The 20,214-nt window shown below is 47.5% G+C and overlaps 7 protein-coding genes across 7 annotated transcripts; 4 read left to right on the plus strand and 3 right to left on the minus strand.

Moving 5' to 3' along the window:
• Positions 1–438: 438 nt before the first annotated feature.
• SERLADRAFT_469882 (uncharacterized protein) lies at positions 439–2,126 on the plus strand (the record flags this gene model as incomplete). The annotated part of the gene is made up of 4 exons (XM_007319386.1): positions 439–493; positions 543–1,803; positions 1,858–1,972; positions 2,028–2,126. Coding segments are annotated over 4 exons (1,512 nt in total), but the record flags the coding sequence as incomplete, so codon positions are not given.
• A 61-nt stretch (positions 2,127–2,187) lies between these two features.
• On the plus strand, positions 2,188–4,174 carry SERLADRAFT_450013 (uncharacterized protein; the record flags this gene model as incomplete). The annotated part of the gene is made up of 9 exons (XM_007319387.1): positions 2,188–2,200; positions 2,461–2,772; positions 2,820–2,977; positions 3,034–3,076; positions 3,135–3,154; positions 3,211–3,278; positions 3,329–3,585; positions 3,647–3,815; positions 3,874–4,174. The coding sequence occupies 9 exons, from the start codon at positions 2,188–2,190 to the stop codon at positions 4,037–4,039; spliced, it is 1,206 nt and encodes a 401-aa protein (XP_007319449.1).
• SERLADRAFT_469886 (uncharacterized protein) lies at positions 4,125–6,051 on the minus strand (the record flags this gene model as incomplete). Its single annotated transcript, XM_007319388.1, has 3 exons — positions 4,125–5,266; positions 5,318–5,886; positions 5,944–6,051. The coding sequence occupies 2 exons, from the start codon at positions 5,721–5,723 to the stop codon at positions 4,605–4,607; spliced, it is 1,068 nt and encodes a 355-aa protein (XP_007319450.1).
• A 1,956-nt stretch (positions 6,052–8,007) lies between these two features.
• Positions 8,008–9,263, minus strand: SERLADRAFT_391973 (uncharacterized protein; the record flags this gene model as incomplete). The annotated part of the gene is made up of 6 exons (XM_007319389.1): positions 8,008–8,202; positions 8,255–8,324; positions 8,389–8,538; positions 8,602–8,803; positions 8,860–8,912; positions 9,238–9,263. The coding sequence occupies 5 exons, from the start codon at positions 8,894–8,896 to the stop codon at positions 8,188–8,190; spliced, it is 474 nt and encodes a 157-aa protein (XP_007319451.1).
• A 502-nt stretch (positions 9,264–9,765) lies between these two features.
• SERLADRAFT_450018 (uncharacterized protein) lies at positions 9,766–11,523 on the plus strand (the record flags this gene model as incomplete). Its single annotated transcript, XM_007319390.1, has 7 exons — positions 9,766–9,857; positions 9,913–9,949; positions 10,004–10,065; positions 10,117–10,266; positions 10,332–10,731; positions 10,789–11,013; positions 11,072–11,523. The coding sequence occupies 7 exons, from the start codon at positions 9,769–9,771 to the stop codon at positions 11,405–11,407; spliced, it is 1,299 nt and encodes a 432-aa protein (XP_007319452.1).
• A 179-nt stretch (positions 11,524–11,702) lies between these two features.
• On the plus strand, positions 11,703–16,637 carry SERLADRAFT_450019 (uncharacterized protein; the record flags this gene model as incomplete). The annotated part of the gene is made up of 18 exons (XM_007319391.1): positions 11,703–11,800; positions 11,848–11,908; positions 11,956–12,045; positions 12,186–12,290; positions 12,349–12,545; positions 12,607–12,981; positions 13,043–13,747; positions 13,798–13,937; positions 13,986–14,769; positions 14,820–15,018; positions 15,072–15,319; positions 15,384–15,680; positions 15,736–15,810; positions 15,865–15,949; positions 16,001–16,050; positions 16,107–16,149; positions 16,202–16,365; positions 16,540–16,637. 17 exons carry the CDS (start codon positions 11,869–11,871, stop codon positions 16,624–16,626), a joined length of 3,684 nt encoding a protein of 1,227 aa, XP_007319453.1.
• A 38-nt stretch (positions 16,638–16,675) lies between these two features.
• SERLADRAFT_469896 (uncharacterized protein) lies at positions 16,676–19,018 on the minus strand (the record flags this gene model as incomplete). Its single annotated transcript, XM_007319392.1, has 9 exons — positions 16,676–16,792; positions 16,876–17,151; positions 17,204–17,420; positions 17,472–17,561; positions 17,626–17,862; positions 17,913–18,066; positions 18,136–18,301; positions 18,359–18,586; positions 18,646–19,018. 9 exons carry the CDS (start codon positions 18,881–18,883, stop codon positions 16,782–16,784), a joined length of 1,617 nt encoding a protein of 538 aa, XP_007319454.1.
• Positions 19,019–20,214: the final 1,196 nt, after the last annotated feature.

The following is a 20,214-nucleotide window of genomic DNA, read 5'->3' on the forward strand; positions in this document are numbered from 1 at the left end:
TGATGAAGCACACTCAATTCGCGACTTTTCCAAAACATCTCACAGGCGCTTGCATTTACCTGACGTAACCGGTTTAACGAGTGCTGTAGCCTCTCCCGCGAAGAATATAACTGAACGATACGGTGTATCCGGTGGCCATGAGCAGATGGAGATAGAAGGTAGATTTCAATCACAACATAAATAAGCTTCATTCCTGATACCTAAGTTTCAGCGCGCCTCATAGCGTCTCTCAATGCTTTACATTCAAGGCTAGCTCAACTCGAGTCCCAGAATAGTATTGCGCGTCGTCGAGTGCGGGAGCTAGAGCTGGAACTTGAGCAGTGCAAGGACGACGTAGCTAAAGAGCGGACTCGTGTGATGGCAAGAGAGGAGCTTGTCCCTCAATCCCGGCGGTCTAATAGACCGGAAAATTCTGGAAAGGACAGGCAACGGAGCCTCGACGGATCAAACATTACGATGGACAGGTATCGGGAAGTCGTAGAAGAGAAAAAAGGTAAGTCGACAGATGGTTCATCTGAGAGCGACACTGAGCATGATTGAAGCTTTGGAGGCTCTAATCGCCAGCCTGAGGTTGCATCTCACTCGACTAACGACCGACTTGTCATATCAACAGCAGATATTGGGTGAACTCCGCTCTCTGCGCGAGTCGGATGCGAAAACACTGGCAGAAAAGTCACAGGAGATAAATCAGCTCAGGGAAGAGGTGGAGCGTCTGGCTGGGGAGATAGAAGTTTTAAGGGGGGTGGTGGAAGAGGGCTTACAGGAAAGGCGGTTAGTCAGAGAACAGCTTTCCATGAGGGCACCCGATCAACCGATTGGCGCTCTGAATCAGCAGCAAGGCGAGCTTGAAAGTCAAAGGGCCGAAGCTGAAGAAGACGACAGTTCTAGTCGACCTCAAAGTCCTGTCATTCGACGTGCTACGCCAACACCCAGACGAGCGTCGTTTTCCCGAGTGCATTCCCCCAATGGAACAAATATTATGAATAGGCCCCCGAGCAGTTTGTCTTCCTCCCATGCTGGATCCTCTCGCCCATTCGTTGACCCAGAAGAACTGGATCGTATCTCCGTGGAACTGGAGGAGCGGAGATCGGATCGATCGTCTTCATCATCGCGTACAAATTCACGGGTCCAGGACCATTCTGCAGCCCTCGATGTCGATCAGCGCATCACATCGTCCCGCAGAACCAGTACTAATGGCAGTGTACGCTCGGGTAACAGGAGCGCCCGCGAAAGTGTGCGGGGGTTTGGATCAGAGGGCGTTAGTGTACCCGAGCGAGGCGACGATGTTGATTTCCTCACTCGTTCAAAGCTGCACCACCAGGACGACGATATAGCGCAGCCCCTTCCAGCTGTCCCTGGTAGAAGCGCTCAGCACGAGAAGATTACTCAGATTCAGCGGAGTGCGGGAAGTGATCCAGTCACACCGTTTCCCCGAATCAGGTCTGGTCACCTTGAGCGTCTCTTCTTCTCCGCTCCCGAGCACAACGCAAAAACATGTACAGTTTGTCATAGGCGTCGTCGGCCGCTTTCCGGTCCAAAGTCGTCATTTGAACCCCGGCCTCCTAAGGCCCATGTTGAAGTGGAAGATAACGACGAAGGATTTCATGAGGGGTCTGAAAGCGATGCACACCAACATGGTGACACCGGTGTTGGTGCAAAAGACAAAGGTAAACAACTTGAACACGACGCCCTCCAGTCTTATGGTTCCTACGAAGAATTATGTTCAAGAGATGCCCTTCCTCCCCAAACCGTCCTTTCCAGGGTATTGAGGGAGTTAGAAGACGATTTCGCGCACTATAAAAGGTTTGTTCTCAATCACGAACGGTATCAGCTCTGTAATTGACTCGGTCGTCCTAGCATCTATGTTGAGTTAGCAGATCAATATCGTCTAATGGATGCTGTATCAAATGTCCCGAAAAGAAACACCTTGGCGGAACATCTCAGAGAAGTGATTGATATTTTGGAACGCAAGGTCAGTTAGTGGTACGCTCTTCGGAAAATACAGACCCCTAACGACTTGGAAACAGGGCGATCAAATCGCGTCTTTGTATGATCTTCTTGCATTTAAGGATAAACCAGTAGCAGCCGGCGCTGGAAAGACCCACAATCACCCCCGTCAAGGCACAACTATACCAGGCTCGCACCAATACACTCATGCTGTAGTGCAGGGCTCCAAAGACGGCCTACATGTTCACGCATAGTTCTTCAATAGTGTTATCCATAATAGATACCTCAACATCAACCTATCATACTGTGTATCAAGCTGTCTATATCTATATATTTAACAAACTTGAAATTGAATCCACACACTGGCACTATCCGAGTCGGAGTAGTTACTGGGATTTGGAGATTGAAGTGGGTAGTTACATTCAACCAGATTGAAGGTGGCTTATCTTAGAGAGGTTGCTCACTCACACGAATTTCAAGCTGAAACCCGCAAGACCATGACTAGTACTACAGAAAATCCATTTACCATCTCAATTTCCAATGAGATGCTAACGAGTCTTCGCTCTAAACTTGAACTGGCTACATTTCCTGACGAACTGGACGATGCTGATTGGAATTATGGTGTACCTATGGCTCACATCATTAGATTGGTGGCCAGGTGGAAAGGCGGATACGACTGGCGCAAGTACGAAAAAGAATTGAATGAAGAGCTTCCGATGTTCACGAAGGATATCGATGTTGACGATTTTGGAACATTGAACATACATTACGTTCACCAGAAGGGTGAAGCAGTGGGTTCTGTACCACTACTATTCGTTCATGGATGTAAGCCTGCTTTTCCCTATGCTCGTACTCATCAACACGGACATTAGGGCCAGGAAGTTTCTTAGAAGTTCGCAAAATCCTCCCCCTTTTGACACGAGGTTCACCACAACATCCCAACTTTCATGTTGTTGCTTTGAGTTTGCCAGGATTTGGCTTCTCAGATGCCCCGCGAAAGCAAGGTTTTTCGAGCGTCCAGTATGCAGAGGTTTGTTCTGATGCCTACGCATTACGTATATAGTCTGAATTCGAATGATCACGGAGGTTGCTAACAAGCTGATGCTTGCCCTCGGATACACTGAATATGGCACGTCGTCTTTGATACCTTGACTCCTCCTTTTATCTTCTATCTACAGTAACCCAAGGAGGCGATTGGGGATTCTGGGTGAGCAATGTCCCTAAAATTTCAGTCCATTTCCAATGAGCATTTATGTGGTACAGGTAACTCGTAAAATAGCAAATTTGTATGGTGGCATGAATAGCAAAGCATGGCATACCAACTTTCCTATGTGAGGAATGTGGTCTATAGCATTATTGAAGATTCTAAAGTGTATTGCAGCGGGGAGCCTCCGCGTTTAACGAGCAACCCTTTCGCGTTCATATCACACCTTCTCACACCATACACCGGAGCTGAGAAAGCTGGGCTCGCTCGTACAACCTGGTTTCGTACCCAAGGGAGGGGTTATTTCGCTTTGCAAAGTACTCAACCCCAGACCCTTGGTTACGCACTTGCCGATAGTCCAGTGGCGTTACTAGCTTGGATATCCGAGAAACTGGTCCTATGGTCTGATGATTACGGATGGGATGATGACGAAGGTGAGTGTAGGGTAGAAACCGTGAACTCTTTTTGTTCTCATGGGAAGGCAACGGTTTTCAGTTTTAACATGGATATCGACCTATTGGTTCTCTCGTGCTGGTCCTGCTGCCTCCTTGCGCATATACTTCGAAGTGACCCAGAACAATGAGCGAACCTTTGCCGGACAGGCCCCTAACATCCCAATGGGTATTTCTTACTTTCCTAAAGAGTTGTTCCTTCCACCCAGAGCGTTCGTTTTTCTCCGCAATGCTTCTTAAAGTCATGGTTTACCGATTTTATCATTTCAGATGGACTCGCGGGTCAGGGAGGGTGGTATTTGAATCGGAACATGAAGATGGAGGACATTTTGCTGCTTACGAGAAACCACGAGAACTAGTTGATGACATACGGAAGATGTTTCAGAAAGGAGGGCCTGCCTATGGTTTGGTATCGGGGAGCACAGGGTATGATTAGAGCTTACGACCCGTTACTTCAGGAAGTTCCAGACGACCTTTCATTATACACGTATAACCTTTGTTTCTGCAATATCCAAAGACTAAGGCAGGAAATTAGCAATGCAATATATTCACCCCTTTCGGTTGGCCATTGCAGAGAGCCTACAATGTACAGGCAACCAGTGCAAAGTATATATCAATAATGTGGAAGTCTGTCTATAAGTTCAAGAATCCACGTATTCTTTTGGGGATAAGCATAGCGTAAGCATTGATGAACTGCGGTCCACATGAGTAGGTAAGACAACAGAAAGACCAAAGGGGTATTAGCAGAAGAAGATAAAACATTCCAGGTCGTACTGCGAGATGGGCCTGCCGTTGCAGATGAACTGGAGCGGCCAGAGAAAACATATTGAGCTGCAAACAAGCGAACAGCGGGGCCAAATAAGCAAACGAAGTGCGTCTGAAACATACATAAATAAAATCCCAATGAAACCTAGCCACAGAAATAAAGAAAAACAGGCGAGGTTTCCAAGAAAGAGGAGAGGTCGTGAAGTTTTTTCCACTCCGAGCTACAGAAGCCTCCCTCACCAATTCAAGCTACTTTCCCTCAAAATCGGGTTGGATATGGGAGCGCCAGGTACTAAAGTGCGGCGCTCACGCACACCGGTGACGTGATTGTCGTAGTCATCTCCATCGGTCCTAACACCCTGATATCCTCGCAAACTATCCTCTGCATAATAGAAACTTCTCCTGCGCTGACCACCGACACTATCTCGATCGAATTCCTGGCCATCAGGTCGAGCGCCCTCGAAGCCTGGATCTGACAGGCGCCTATGTGCGAGTTCCCTGCGTTTCTTGATCGATTTGTATGCAATGTAGCCGAGTACAATAAGAGCGATAGCTCCCAGTGAGCTTACAACACCAATGATGGCATCTTGTCTAACTTTAGAAGAATTGCTAGACGAATTCCCATTGGAAGAGGTGGAACTACCACTTCCGGTGGTAGGACTGGATACTGAATCGATAGGAAGGCTAGGGTCAACGCACGACGCAAGGGTTTGAGGAATGGATCCAACTTGTGCGGTGTAGAAAGGCGATTTTTCGTTAGAAACCAAACTAGCGAGTTGCTGAACAAGAGCACTCGAAATGAAACCCAACCACTCGGTGCCAAGCTGCGCAACATCCTGAGTCCCTTGATAGGACGAAGGAATGTATACTTCCAACTCGTAATTGTAAATTTGCGATGCTATTCGAAGACAGATCAGCTGTGGTTATGGTAATAGTCGGAGTTACGTACCATCGATGCCCAATGCTGTGGCAATAACTTGAGGGAAGTATTCAAATATCTGACCAGATGTATCGGCATTTTGGGCCACCCATTGCCAATTTAACGATTGATTAAACAATACGCTGATCAGAGAGTACCCAGCGGGAACTGTGGACTGATTGTATTGTTGACCGGGCGGTAGTATAATCCTCGGCAAGTTGCTCGGAAGAGGAGCAATACTTGGCGCACTTGATGGGGCTATACTTCCAGCGGTGAGTGTCGTGGTTGCCTGGTCAGGGTTTGTCAATGTAGACTGGGTCCTGGTGGTCGTAGGGGAGTTATTGATCTCGAGAGATGACACAGTAGTAAGGTAATTGTAAATGGAATTGGAAGTCTGGGTCGGCGAAGTAGAGGAAGAAATATGAGTGGATGTCATCGAGCTTGTTGAGACGTTGGTAAAGCTTATCACAGTCGACGACAAATTCCCTGACCGCAAGGTACTGGTCTCAGTAATCGTCGATCCGTTAACAATAGTCGTAAACGCGGTGACGGTCGAATGACCGCTTGTTATAGTACTAGTCCCGTTGGTAGAAGTTATTCTGATACGATAGGAATTTAGCTGGTCATTCTCATGAACAAATAAAAAGTGAGCCTACGTAGAATGTGCCGAAGTAGACGTCGAGGTAGGGCAACCTAAAATCCCACCCAAAAGACAAGATGGGCTAGAGGAGGTAGCACTTGCAGAGCTTTTTGACGTCGTCGTAGGGCCGGAAGGTTGGACTGATGGCGTCGAAGACGGACATCCAAGACCTAGACCCAGAAGGCCATTGCAGGAACTAGTAGTAGGTGGCGGAGAGGAAGGCTGAGCAGACGATGGTGGTGTAGTCGTAGGCTGGTTCTGCGGAGTCGAAGAAGTCGGAGAGCAGCCAAGGCCAAGTCCGAGAAGACCATCACAAGAGCTGGTACTAGCAGGAGGCGAGGAAGGCGGGCCTGAACCTGAAGTCGTAGGCTCATTCTTCGTTGTCGATGAGGTCGGGGAACAACCAAGCCCAAGCCCGAGAAGACCATCACAAGAGCTGGTACTAACAGGGGGCGAGGAAGGCGAGCCTGAACCTGAACCTGAAGTCGTAGGTTCACTCTTCGTTGTCGATGAGGTCGCGGAGCAACCAATGCCGAGACCAAGAAGACCATTGCAAGAGCTAGTACTAGCAGGGGGTGGTGACGAACCCGAAGCAGGAATACTGGAGGAAGCTGGTGTACTCGTCGGAGATGACGGACAGCCAATACCGAGTCCAAGAAGACCGCCGCATGAGCTTGTACTGGGAGAAGGCGAAGGAGACGCTGAGGTTGTATGGCCTGTGGCGCTGGGAGTCGTTGACGAGGACGAAGAAGCGGGGCAACCTATACCTAAACCGAGGAGACCGCCACAAGAGCTAGTACTGGAGGTTGGGGAAGAATGAGTGGTTGGCGTGGTGGGTGTCGATGTAGTGTGTTGAGACGTTGGCGTCGACGAAGAAGCGGGGCAACCTATACCTAAACCGAGGAGACCGCCACAAGAGCTAGTACTGGAAGTTGGGGAAGAATGAGTGGTTGCCGTGGTGGGAGCCGATGTAGGGTGCTGAGACGTTGGCGTCGACGAAGCGGGGGGACACAAAAGCCCGAGACCTAGGAGACCACCACAGCTGGAAGTGGACGGAGAAGGCGACGAATGGGGCGTTGTTGAAGTTCCCGCTTTAGTGGTAGGCTGGGACGTTGGCGATGGAGAAGCACTGGGTTCTGTTTTGGATGCGCTCGCGGACGTGGAGACAGGAGGGAGAACTGAAGATGTTTGCGATGCAGAACTACTAGGCTGTCCGCCCCCAAGAAGGCCACCAAGAAGACCGCCATTACCATTATCACCTGTTTGAGACAAGGGTGATAAATAAATTAACAAGGGGAGCCTGTTGAGAACATACCAAGCAGACCACCGAGGTCACCTCCCAGACTTCCAAGCAGACCACCGCCGTCGCCGGTTGCCCTGTTTTTCAAGGACAAGGAGCGTCGTGCATGGGAGAGAGAGGACGAGGAATGGGCGGCATCGACGACGGAGAAACCAAGGAAGAGAATAGCAGAGAATACGAGATAGTAAAACGACTTGTACATCAAATAAAAGTATGTATGGACAAATGCTGGATGAGCAGGACAGCGGAACACGCAAGGGACGTCCGCTAGGAGTGAACGAGTGTGTGGAGAATTGCTAGGAAAGAGCAGAAGTGTCCTTGGCTACGGCGAAAGGCTCCAGTTCGAACAAGACCGTGCAAGAACGAGCGACAATTCGACCGTACAAGAAACAAAAGCGTGTCTTTTCTCTGTTGTCAGACCAAGAGAGGCCAACTGTAAGATGGAGAAGGAAGAAAAGTAGCTGGAGATATACTGTAACAGAACGAAGGATTGGGCGACTTTCCGGGTGATGAAAAACGGATTCTCCCTTATCACACGGTAGCCATGATTCACATATATGATGGTTCCAGGCCTGGCCATCCTCCTTTCTCACCACTTTTCCTCAGAACATACAACAAAACATATGAGACCACCCCTTAAACACGCCTCACTTCGCATTCCCAGATGGCCCCAAGCACAGACAACGTCCTCAGCATCTCTCTCTTCTTCCAGCGGTAACCATGCACCTATATCCGAGCAAGATCACACTGCTTGGATACCAGCTCAATCACACAGTATTACACCTGTCCATCTTTACAGATCACTGATATAATCCCGCCTCGTTACCCGCTTCTACATATAATCAGAGCTCATGGATGCATATCTTGCATTAGACTTGGTGGGGCATGGCAGGCATACATGGCAGATTTACGGTAATGCAATAACAAAGACACCATCTCATCACAATCAAACAGAACAGATTAGATGAACCCAATCTAACACCAGTATCAGCATATTTTAAATAGTACGAGCAAATATCAGAAGTACCTTGTTTGCGACGTCCAAAGCATCGTGATCAGCTGCAAGCCGCACGTACGCTTTCTTTTTGCCATCAGGTCTGACAACCGTCCCCTGCATCAGTATCACAGCATCAGCCGTGGCGGAGATAGCATAAAACTGACCGGATGAGGGTATTGATCTTTTCGGCCTGTACATCATACAGCTTCTTAACTGCATCCTTGATCTGACGCTTGTTTGACTTGATGTCAACAATGAATACAAGCGTGTTGTGCTCCTCGATCTTTTTCATGGCAGACTCTGTGTTCAAAGGCCTGTAGCATACCATAATGTAAGAAATGTAAGACTCAATGATGTATCCACAGAGAATAACCTACGAAACAATGGTCCGGAACTGATCCATTCTTGGGACATGAGGGACAGACTTGCGCTGGTATTTAGGATCCCGTGGTAGTCTGAGGGTCTTTGGGCGGTAGAAGGAAACGGAATAACGTGTCTTGCGCGATGAGTGCGAGTGGACACCCTGTAGTGCGGCTTTTTTGGCAGCTTTTGCCTTGGAATCTTTTGAGCCAGATTTGGCTACAAGAATATGAGTATGCTGCTGAAAACTCAGTGACACTGGGCTACTGTCATACCTGCTGCCTTGCCCTTCGTTGTCTTTGTAGCGGCCATTTCTTGCTGTCCTTGTCTGTAAAGATATAGATCAGTTATGAATATATGCAAGACACACGAAACCACAGATGTAACATATAAAAAGCAAGGGTGACAGAGACAAAGCAAGACACGGAAGACACCACTCAGATATTCCACATCATCGGACGTTTGGGGCTCAACATACGCCAAGAAACGTTGTCCAGAAGAAACCCCCCAAGTCAGGACTGGCACCTCCATCCAAGAGAAAATGACGGATCCACCCCAAATCTTTCGCCAGTTCCCAATTTCCAGCCAAGTGTCATGTCCCCTTGGCCCTTGGTTGCGTCTGCGTGACTATACATCCACATAGTTTGCCTTACCTTGATGATATGTCGGCCTTGTTCGTGAAGGCGTAGCCTGTGAGCTCTGGAAAGTTTGCCTTTCGGAATGTGCCGGACCAGGCCGTCTGCTTCTCACGTGGCTCTCGCCTCGGCACAGCAGAGAACGAGCTCAAAAACCTTTAAGCTTTGCTAATAAGGAGCTCTTTATCCCTCTTCTACTTACTAGTTATGTTACAATATGTTTGCAATCATCATCTTTTAATGATGTTCTTATTGTCCGGGGATAAAAGCAGATGCGTGTGGGGCAGACGCAGCACCGTGACCGGAAGTCCACAACCTACTTGTACAAAAGGATCAAATTACTGTCTCCGTCGCCGCGGTGTGCATGTTGCCTATGCCACTACAATGTCCTGGTGTATAATAACCCAACACAGGACTCATCGCCGCTGCCAGGGGACCAAGCGGATGGCCGTAACTATTCTTGTGGTTGCTACTTTAGGAAGGCTACTATATATGGCAATCGTGATCGGTTTAACTTGAGTGAGACTATTTGTTCAGGTGAGTACTCACATGTCTTCTCAGCTCACTGGAAATCAGCAAGCCATTCGCTGGCATCCCCCTGCGTATGATATACGTGTTGAGTCAGTCCCAATACCCAAGTCAGTACTCCATTTCCATATCTATATCCAGAAGTATTCAGCTCATCGTCGTTAGGATTGAGCACCCAGACGATGCCATTGTGAAGATCAAGGTGATGAACCTTCATTTTGAGTTTGATATGCATAGTGACTGATCGGAGGAGTAGCTGGCTGGGCTTTGCGGTAGCGATCTACACACATACCGGGGCACTGAGGAACTGACTGATGCGTGAGCATGTCGCGATGTTTTTATAAAACCCCCAGTGACACTCTCCCGAAGCTTGACATGTGGTCACGAATTTATTGGTGAAGTTGTTGCATTGGGAGAGAGCTTTCATAACGGAGTTACTGGCAGACCAGACCTTTATGCCGACTTGAACATCGGCGACAAGGTAGTGTCTCCCTTTACTGTCTCCTGCGGAGAGTGTCAGTGCGTGCTATTCTACAAACTCTCTCCTATTCATGTCTTTATGCATTGCCACAACGTTTCTCCAGCTTTTGCCGTGTTGGATTTACATGTCGATGTGTGGAAAGCCGCCTCTTTGGTACACCGACTACCCCTGGAGGGCAAGCGCAATACGTCCGAGTCCCTAGAGCAGGAGGTACACTGTACAATCTCCGTGATATCGTAGGCGCAGCTGGAACCAGTCAGTCTGAAAAGGAAGATGTGACGAAGCTGGCCGACAGCTCGCTGCTTTTACTCTGTGATATTCTCCCTACAGGGGTTTTCGCTGCTTTTCAGGCGTTGAATCATCCTAAAACTCTGCCAATGATGAATTCCTGCCCTTACCCCCAGAGCTCGAGCTTTGCAAGATTCGCGCTGTCGAGTAAGGTCTTGGGTGCAGAAGACGTGTCATTGACATTCGCTATAGTAGGCCTGGGACCTGTCGGCTTGGTCCGTACCTTCAGTCTTAGTCCAGAGCTGATCCATCTGACGGGAACATACTGGTAGTGTGCTTGCATCAGTCTTTTTGACATCCTAACTTCGCGTGGAGCAGATTTTCGCATTGTAGCTATCGATCCGGTAGAAGCGAGGAGAGAAAAGATGAATGCGATAATATCAACAATAGCGAACAAGGGTCCACATCTACATAGCATAGCTGTTGCGTCAATTGATGAAAGCAAGGATATCGTAGAGAAATGGACCAATGGACTTGGCTGTAATGCAGTGCTCGAGGTTTGTGTCATCATCCGTGGTTCATAGCGTAACTGACATGAAACGCAAATGGCGCTAGGTTGTTGGGAATACTAGCGCGCTGACTCTGGCATATGAACTCGTCCGTCCCTTTGGGAGTATCAGTGCTGTTGGTGTCCACAGTGGAAACCAGATTCCTTTCTCAGGTAGACAGCTCTACGACAAAAACGTTTCGTTTGATTTTGGCCGTTGTCCAGTTCGAGCTATGTTTCCAGCGGCATTGGACATATTATTGAGAAGGCAAGATGTATTTGGGGCAGTAGGTGGGACGGCCAGCCTAGTGGAGAAGATCGTTGGGTTCGATGAAGCAGCGGACACCTACGAGTTATTCGATAAAGGCAAATGTGGTAAAGTGCTTTTTGATCCTTGGAAATGAGTAGGGACTCCGACTCCAGTAGTATGATACTATGATTTGTACAGATAGGCCGCTGATATGTAAGTTATGGGTTGGTAGTTTTTCTTTGGAAAATAGGAACTTGGTGATCGATGTTTTATATCCGGTTACGTGCTCTGGTTCTCTGGGCTGCGAGTTAATCACATTTGTGAGGCGAGCATCGTGACAATGGACAATCAAGACACAGGAAAAGCGCGCTGAAAATAGCCTGGTCACGCTTCACGTGATATGTGACCTACTCCGCAAATTACGCCAGCCACTGGCTTTGTTATTGACCGCGACGGTCGTGTCAAGTGTCAGTACCAGAAAACGCGCAAAATCTTGAAGTATTAAGGTATCAAGCCTGTTCTGGAGTCTATAGTACTCCAAGGAGAGGTCCGTCTCTTTCCTCATCTTAAGTGTACGTCTCACACGTTTGTTAGGCGTCAATATCCATTTCCCCGATGTACATCAAAACTCTGACCATTCAGGGCTTCAAGTCTTGTAAGCGTTTTCTCCATTTTGGCGGTGTGAGCTCAGCGACATTCTAGATAGGGACCAAACTCAGATAGAACCTTTTTCTTCGAGGCATAACGTAGTTGTTGGCAGGAATGGCTCTGGGAAAAGCAACTTCTTTGCAGGTGAATTATTTTCCCAGCGTTTCCTCAAATCCTACGACATATATTGCAAGGTGGACTACATCAATTGTTTCTTACCACATGTTACTTCACACATTGATTCACAAAGTAAATTGTGTCATCGAGCTTACAAATTGTCACAGCTATTCGTTTCGTCTTGTCTGATGCCTATACTTCCATGTCACGAGAGGAGCGCCAGGCGTTGTTGCATGAAGGAGTATCTGTAACAACGACATTGTCCGCTTATGGTATGTCTGGTTTATGATGATTAATCTCATGCTTGTTTCATAAATTTTTGTTCCACAGTGGAAATTATATTCGACAACTCCGACAATCGTTTCCCGACTGGTCGCGAAGAAGTCATACTTCGACGTACAATCGGCCTGAAGAAAGATGAATACAGCTTGGATAAGAAGAGCGCCAGTAAAGCTGATGTTATGAACCTTTTAGAAAGTGCCGGCTTCAGTAAATCGAATCCATATTACATAGTTCCGCAAGGTCGGGTATGTGTTGATGCATTCATTCTTGCCCCTATTCTTCTTTTCTCTGATCTGTGCTCGCAAGATCACTGCACTTACCAACGCAAAAGACCACGAAAGGCTTGCATTACTCAAAGAAGTAGCAGGTACCAAAGTTTATGAACAGCGCCGAGCTGAATCACTCCGTATCATGTCCGAAACGGAAGCTAAACGCTCTAAAATTAGCGAATTGCTGGATTACATCGAATCGCGATTAACCGAATTAGAGGAAGAGAAAGAGGAGCTCAAAGAGTTCCAAGAGAAAGATAAGGAAAGAAGATGTCTGGAGTATGCTCTATATCAGCGTGAATTAGAAGAGGTAGGCGAAGCCCTGGAAGAAATTGAGGAGGAGCGAAAGGGTGAAGTACATGGTGCAAATGTACGCCGAGAACAGTTCAGCAGCCGCGAAAAAGAGATACAGGTAAATGCTGCATCTTTAAAGTATATTTTTTTCTTTAGTACTTACCAGATATGGTTCGCAGCGTTTGGAGCAGGCGATATCACAAGCAAAGCACTCTTTATCCACGATGCTTCTGACTCGCCGAGACGCCCAATCCGAGCTTACCGACATGGTGCGTTCTCGCACTGAGCTGGAATGCATTATAGCGGATCTCCGCTCTGCTGGCGAACGTGCTGGAGGACAACTTGCGTCATTAACCTCAGACCTTTCCGCCATAGAACAACAGTTAGCGGATAAGGAAGATGAACTTCAACAAGTATTGCCTCAGTGGGAACAGCAGCGACTTTTGGAAAGCACCGAGAGGCGCCAGATGGAGCACGCTCGCAACAAACTCTCAGCACTTTTCGCAAAACAGGGACGTGTAAACCGTTTTTCTACTCAAGCTGAACGGGATAGATATTTACGCCATGAAATTGCATCCTTGGAGTCTTACCAGCAGACCCAGACGCTTGCATTGGACGCTACTCAAAACGAACTGACTGCTTCACGAGCAGCACTAGCTGAGCTAAATCAAAAGATCGAGGGTATACAAAGTAGTATCGAAGATGGGAAGACACGAGGACGTGATGTGATCGACCAGCTAATGAGATTGAAAGACCAGCAGAGTGAGCTCAGCGAGAGGAGAAAAGAATTATGGAGGGAGGACACGAAGCTGGACGGTTTAGTTAGCCATGCAGCCGACGAGATGAGAACTGCAGAGAGAAATCTTGCCAGCATGATGGACAAGGTAGGACAGGGAAAGTATTATCGTAATCTTACCTGAGTTGATCATTATAGGACACTGGCATGGGACTCAGGGCTGTAGACAGAATTGCTGAGCGCCACGGCATAGAAGGGGTATATGGTCCCCTCTATCGCCTTTGTGAGATTCCCGACTCGACTTTTAATACAGCGGTCGAACTAACGGCCGGAAACAGGTGAGATTTTTTAGTTCCTTCACAAAAATATATACTCACATATTCTAGCCTGTTCCACGTAGTAGTCGACACAGATGAAACGGCTTCCAAAGTGCTGGACATCATGATCAAAGAAAAGACAGGTCGCGTCACATTCATGCCTCTGAACAGGCTGAAACCCAAAACTCCAACCTTACCCCCCAATCAGGATGCTTTGCCTCTGATCGACAAGATTCGCTTCGATCCTGTTTATGAAAAAGCCTTCCAGCAGGTGTTTGGAAAGACGTGGGTGTGTCGGGACCTCACCATTGCTGCTGCATACGTCAAAAGTCACGGAATCAATACCATAACGCTCGATGGTGACAGAGTGGATAGAAAAGGGGCGCTTACTGGTGGGTATCACGATGTTCGGCGATCTCGTATCGAAGGAATCAAAGCGGTCACAACTTGGAGGTCGAAGTTCGAGGGGGACGACAAAAAGTCCAAAGAAGTGAAAGCTGCTACCCTTCAAATTGAACAAGAGATTACCAGAATTACTGGAAAAATTCAAATCCTCAATATCCAGCAATTGCAAGCCCGAGAGTCAAGGGAAAACTTAGTTGTGGATGGCAATGCTCTTGCTAGAGATCGCGAGATGCTCAAAGGACGCATAGCCAAAGTAGAAGGCGACGTGGACGATCTTGAAACAGAGTTGAATGGAATCGAGTCACGTCTCCAGGGTTATCACGTTGAGCTTGCCAGTCCTCTTACGCAAGCTCTGACGGATGAAGAAGCCAGGATGTTGGATGTTCTCGGCAAAGAAGTTGAGCGGCGGCGCAAGCAAGTCGTAGAATTTGGTAAAACGAGAGCAGAGGTACGCATTTCATTCCGCGCGAAAGCATATATTTTGATTGCACTTAACAGTTTGAGAATCGGAAAAATATACTCGAGATCGACCTTAATGAGAACTTTCGGCGCCGTCGCAAAGAATTACAGCTGAAGATTGAATCTCTAGGAGAACCTGAGGATGGCGATACGTCGTCCACGGATGCACTTGACACTCGCCTTCGAGAGTTAAAATCGTTGAGTTTATCGATTGCGACGCTGACGAAGAGATCACAAGGTGAGCTCACTTAAGCATATGGAATGAAACCTAGAAATCCAATGAAAACACAGATGCGGACAAGGATGCTGAAAAGTTGACCAGCGAACTCCAGGAACTGCGCTCATCTTTAGAAAGGGTACAGAGTCAGCAGTCAGAAGACAGTCGTGGTATTACCCGGCAGCAAAAGAACACAGAGCGTTACCTGGCTAAGAAGCAGATGTTGATGGGTCGTAAAGACGAGTGCAACCGCAATATCCGTGATCTAGGAGTTTTACCTGAGGAAGCATTCGAGAAATATACTGGCGAGAGACTTGACCGTGTTTGTGTTTTTTCTGCTATGACCTTAATGACCTCACGATTAATCAGTGTCTCTATTCTTGTAGCTTGTTAAAAAGCTTCATACAGTTAACGAAGGCTTGAAGAAATTTGCACATGTCAACAAGAAGGCATTCGAGCAGTATAATAATTTCACGAGACAAAGAGATCAGCTTCTGCAAAGGCGCGAGGATCTAGACAAGTCTGCTAGCTCAATCGAAGAACTCGTGCAGGTGCTTGACCAACGCAAGGATGAAGCTATTGAGCGGACATTTAAGCAGGTAGCCAGCAATTTTGAAGAAGTATTTGGTACCCTAGTGCCTGCGGGGAGAGGTAGACTTATAATTCAGCGACGCATCGATCAGGTCATCTCCAACTCTCCCTACCAAGCCATGAAGAATCTAATATTATGTCTGACAGGATGAAGAAGAGGTGGAAGAAGTTGATGATACACAGCAAAGTACAATTGACAACTACACTGGGGTCGCGATCAAGGTCAGTGCTTTACTACATATTTCCGCGGTGGAAGAGGTGTTAACCTGTTTATAGGTGTCTTTCAACTCAAAGGTTGACGAGGGCCTACGGATACAGCAGTTATCCGGAGGTCAAAAGTCTTTGGTCGCCCTGGCTACAGGTTTGTATCCCCCCTGTTGACGACGATTTATTCAAGCTGATCTGCCCTTAGTGTTTGCCATCCAAAAGTGTGATCCAGCGCCTTTCTATCTGTTTGACGAGGTATGACTAGCTTAACTGATAGATACACAATCATTGATTTATTATCTATTCCACAGATCGATGCAAATCTAGATGCGCAATATCGCACAGCAGTAGCAAGTAAGTCTATTACCCTATAATACTCCGGTTGATGTCTCATATATACTTGTAGGGATGATTCAGTCATTATCGTCGACTGCACAGTTCATAACGACTACCTTCCGACCTGAGATGTTGTTTACTGCTGACAAATTCTATGGTGTGTTGTTCAACAACCAGAAGATCAGCTCTATCAGAAGCATCAAGCGTGAAGAGGCCATGGAATTTGTGGACCAAGTTCGTAAACCATCATGTGATCCGTGCTCAGTTGATACTAACGAACCCCGCGCACAGGAGGCTCAAGCGCAATAGGAATTCTCATAATATTTTCATTACGATCATGTTGTATTATTGTACTATCACTAGCAAAATACGTATACCTGTTTCATAGACCATTATGCATATGCATAGGATAAAGACTTACTTGACTACTACCCCGAGTACCCCTTATTCCAATCAGTGGTTTTGATCGGACCCGCTCTAGACTACACCCAGTAGGATGTACTCACCGAGGCTTAGATAGAAGGTCGCACTCGTACCAGAGTGTAAAGGGCAACTTGCATTATTACAATACACTGACTACCTGAATACATTAGACTGCTATGATGTAGCTGGGTGGTATAAAGGGAAATGTAGTAACGGAGCGCCGTTGATTAAAAAGGGCGTGACTGTAAGCACGGGTCAGAATATAATCTCAAAAGGTAGACCGCCAGGGGTGCTAAAAGAATCCACTTTCGTGGAGTAAACGTGCCAGTTTTTCCTCCTCCTTTTCTCGCGGCTCCCTTGCCAGACTCAGCTCCCAAAAGTCATCCCCCACATCTTTATCCCCAAACTGGTTCAGGGAATCTTCAATATATGCGAGGACGGATGGTAAACCGCGGAAGTTGTGAGGCTGAGCCTGCCATTGCTGTAAATCTTGTATCACTTCAGACGCCTTTTGTCGTTTCCGGAAATTAACTAGGTGGCCCGGTAAAGAGTCTTTGCTTCCATCCTGAATGTGCGTAAGAGCGGTAAGGAATACGCCTATTGACGATCGGTTAGAAACGTTGTTTAGACTACAGATGATGTCACCTACCAATGAAAGGCACGCAAGGCGGCGAAACTTTCGCCAAAGCCGATCGATAAATATTAAAGTTCTTGTACGAGTTGATGGTCGTCTCGCATGTCTCCAGCTGCGACATCAACTTAGCGCTAACCTGCTCCCATGAACGTTTCAGTCGACGAATAGGAGAGGAATTAAGCCCCGAGACTATGGCAAGCATCGTAGAAAAATTCTGTAGGGACCGACACCGCTAAAATGGCCGAATTAGTATGAAAACATATTTTCTGCATCACATACTTACATCTGCAATATTAATAAAATGTTTCATTACAGACGCCCGCCTGCGAGAGTCTTCTTTACAAAGCACTGCGTAAGCAACCCAATTTGCGATCTAAAGAAGGAACAACAGATAAATAGGTACGCTTGCGCTTAAATGTTTGGAAAAAGGACCATACCCGATTGCTTCTGCGAATGAAAATGGCAATATTATCATTATAATCGGTTTTCTGCTGTTTCGACCGGTGGAGACATTCTATCGGCCTAATCTTCAGGTAGAGCTGACTTTCTGTGATAGTCAGTTGCCTCGCCAACTCCAAAGCGTCTATATCCAAAAGGTCGATCCTCTTTGGAACTATAGGCGGTGGCGGTGGCTGTTGATGTGACGTCTTTATAGTCATCTTCTTACCTCGTTGCTGCTTGTTGTGAGTATATAAAACCCTTCAGTGAGCTGATGGCCACTTACAGCCCGCTTAATCGCGTCTAATATTGACTTTGCTGCTGGCAGACTGATAACTTCGTCTCGCGACACAAAGTCCTGCATACGGTCCAGAATGTACATGTCTTCTTTTTCCAATACGTCCGTGTCTTGAACCATGGATTTAACCGTGTTCATGACACTACAAAAATCAACGGAGATTGAAAATGTCACACAAAGTAACACAAAACGCTCAATCAACCCCACTCACCGCGTTCGAATAATGTACTGCTTGAATTTCCTCCATTCGCCAAGCTGCGCCGCATTGAGGTTTTCTGGGGGCTGGATCCAGAACCGTTCAACCAGTAAGGTGAACAAGGTGTCGAGATTGGTGAACGATTTGTAAGTCATCAAGAAAGCCTTGATGAATTTTGGATCTATAAGACGGCATGAGTGACTGCGTTCGACCATAGAACATTTTCTTTTCGTTTTACCTGCATACTCGTGCGCCGTTAATCTTTCTACCAGAGCTGGTACGGTGCCTCCACGCACAGTGCCATCTGGATCGAGAAGTATTTCGGCGGAATCATAATTGGGCCGAAGGTACCATGGTTTTGCGTCTGCATTGATGGTCTCGAGGTAATGTTGAGGGGCATCGGTACCAAAGAAGGCCTTTATTTTACTATCGCTTGGCCGAGGAGCCTTCGTTGTCAAGCCTAAAACTTTGGGGCCGGTCAGATCAAAACGAAAATAAAACAACAACGACAACGACAACACTCACCATCGTCATCTCTTACATCCCAGGGTAAATCTGTCGAGTATGCTACAGGTTTCCCATCGGCAGGAATGGGTGGTGGTGGTGCTACAGGTGAATGCCCGTTTTGGGCGCCAGCGCTAAAGATGGATTGATGGGCTGTTTTGGGGAGGTCGGCCTCATCCGCGGGCGGCTCAAAAGACCCATTTGACATCGCGCGTAAGGCATCTGCCATATTGTTATCTTCCAGACTCAGCAGGGACATCCGCCATTCGACAGGACTCTTGTTGTCACGTTCCAGAATCTCCGTTTGTTCCTGGCCAATGTACAAGAGGCTTTCGAGGACCTGCAGCGCGACTTGCAAATTAATCTTCAGAGAGGAAGTTATCCTCTCGAGTACATCGTACGATTCGTCTCGACCACGCCAAATTTCGCAGGATTCAAGGTGGCGAACACTTTGAGTCGTCATGAGCAATGCAGAACCATCGTCAAAAAGGGACTGCGTGGTTGCCTCGAATGACCGTACTAATGACCTTGCCTTCTCTACACTGCGTTGATATTTTTCGCCATCTGACAGCTTGCTCTGATCGACTGACTCGATATCAACGTGTCGCGCAATGTGCAAATCTGACACAAACGACAGGAACGAAGAGAGCTCGACCATGATGTCTTGACTTTCTGAGATGATGATATCCGCTGTAGTTTCGGCTTCAGTTATATGCACCAGATAATGATGTTATGAATATGCTCACATGTTTTCGTTGCGTGAAGGCTCTCTGTAAATGCAGAAAACTTGGCTTGCAGCTGCATGACGAGCATTTTGAAATTATCATAAGCCTGGGGATCCAAACTCCTTCTGGGTGCCTCTTCATTCGCATCAATGTCGACCCACCCATATCCTTTCCAGCTCCCGGCAGCTCCAGCCCCGGCCTTACCCAAACCAATGTGGGATACAGAAAAATGACCGTGAAGGCGCTTCAACCCTTTCCCGCCATATTGTTCCTGATTACGACAACGCTGGACTGTGGAGACAAAGTCAACCAAGGAGCGATCCAGTTCGTCTGCATCGTTCTGCAGGTGGGATGTGCTGTTGCTTTTGTTCCATGGGGCTTCGTTCAGAATTGCTCTTGCAGATAGTATGAATTTGGACAGTGTTGCAATGGCCCTGCGCTGAGCAGGGACTAGCAATGTGTGTGCAGCTGTGGTGGTGTGTCTTCGACCTCTGCTGTCCCTTGATAGATTACGGGGTATATGACCAAGGGATGGGCCAGAAACATAAAGCAGGTCGCGTATGGCGGCTATGGCAGCTTCAATAAGGATGTCGACCCTTTGCTCTTCTGCAGACTCTCGCGGAACTCCAAGTTCCCTGAAACACGCCATTATGGTAACAATAGACTGACGAGCATGATTCAATAGTTCTGAGACGAGTTCGGGTGAGGAAGGAGCCAATGCATGCTGGAGGTTGCGAGAAGACTGTTCTGACTGGAAATGCTGCTCCTCATCTCCATGCTCCTGGACTTGTTGGAGGTCACCAAGGGAAGGGACGAGGCGTGGACGAGATTGGGTGGCGGATGTGTTGTTGTGAGGTATAGAGAT

This window comes from Serpula lacrymans, assembly GCF_000218685.1.
Source record: "Serpula lacrymans var. lacrymans S7.9 unplaced genomic scaffold SERLAscaffold_8, whole genome shotgun sequence".
NCBI classification, from domain to species: domain Eukaryota; kingdom Fungi; phylum Basidiomycota; class Agaricomycetes; order Boletales; family Serpulaceae; genus Serpula; species Serpula lacrymans.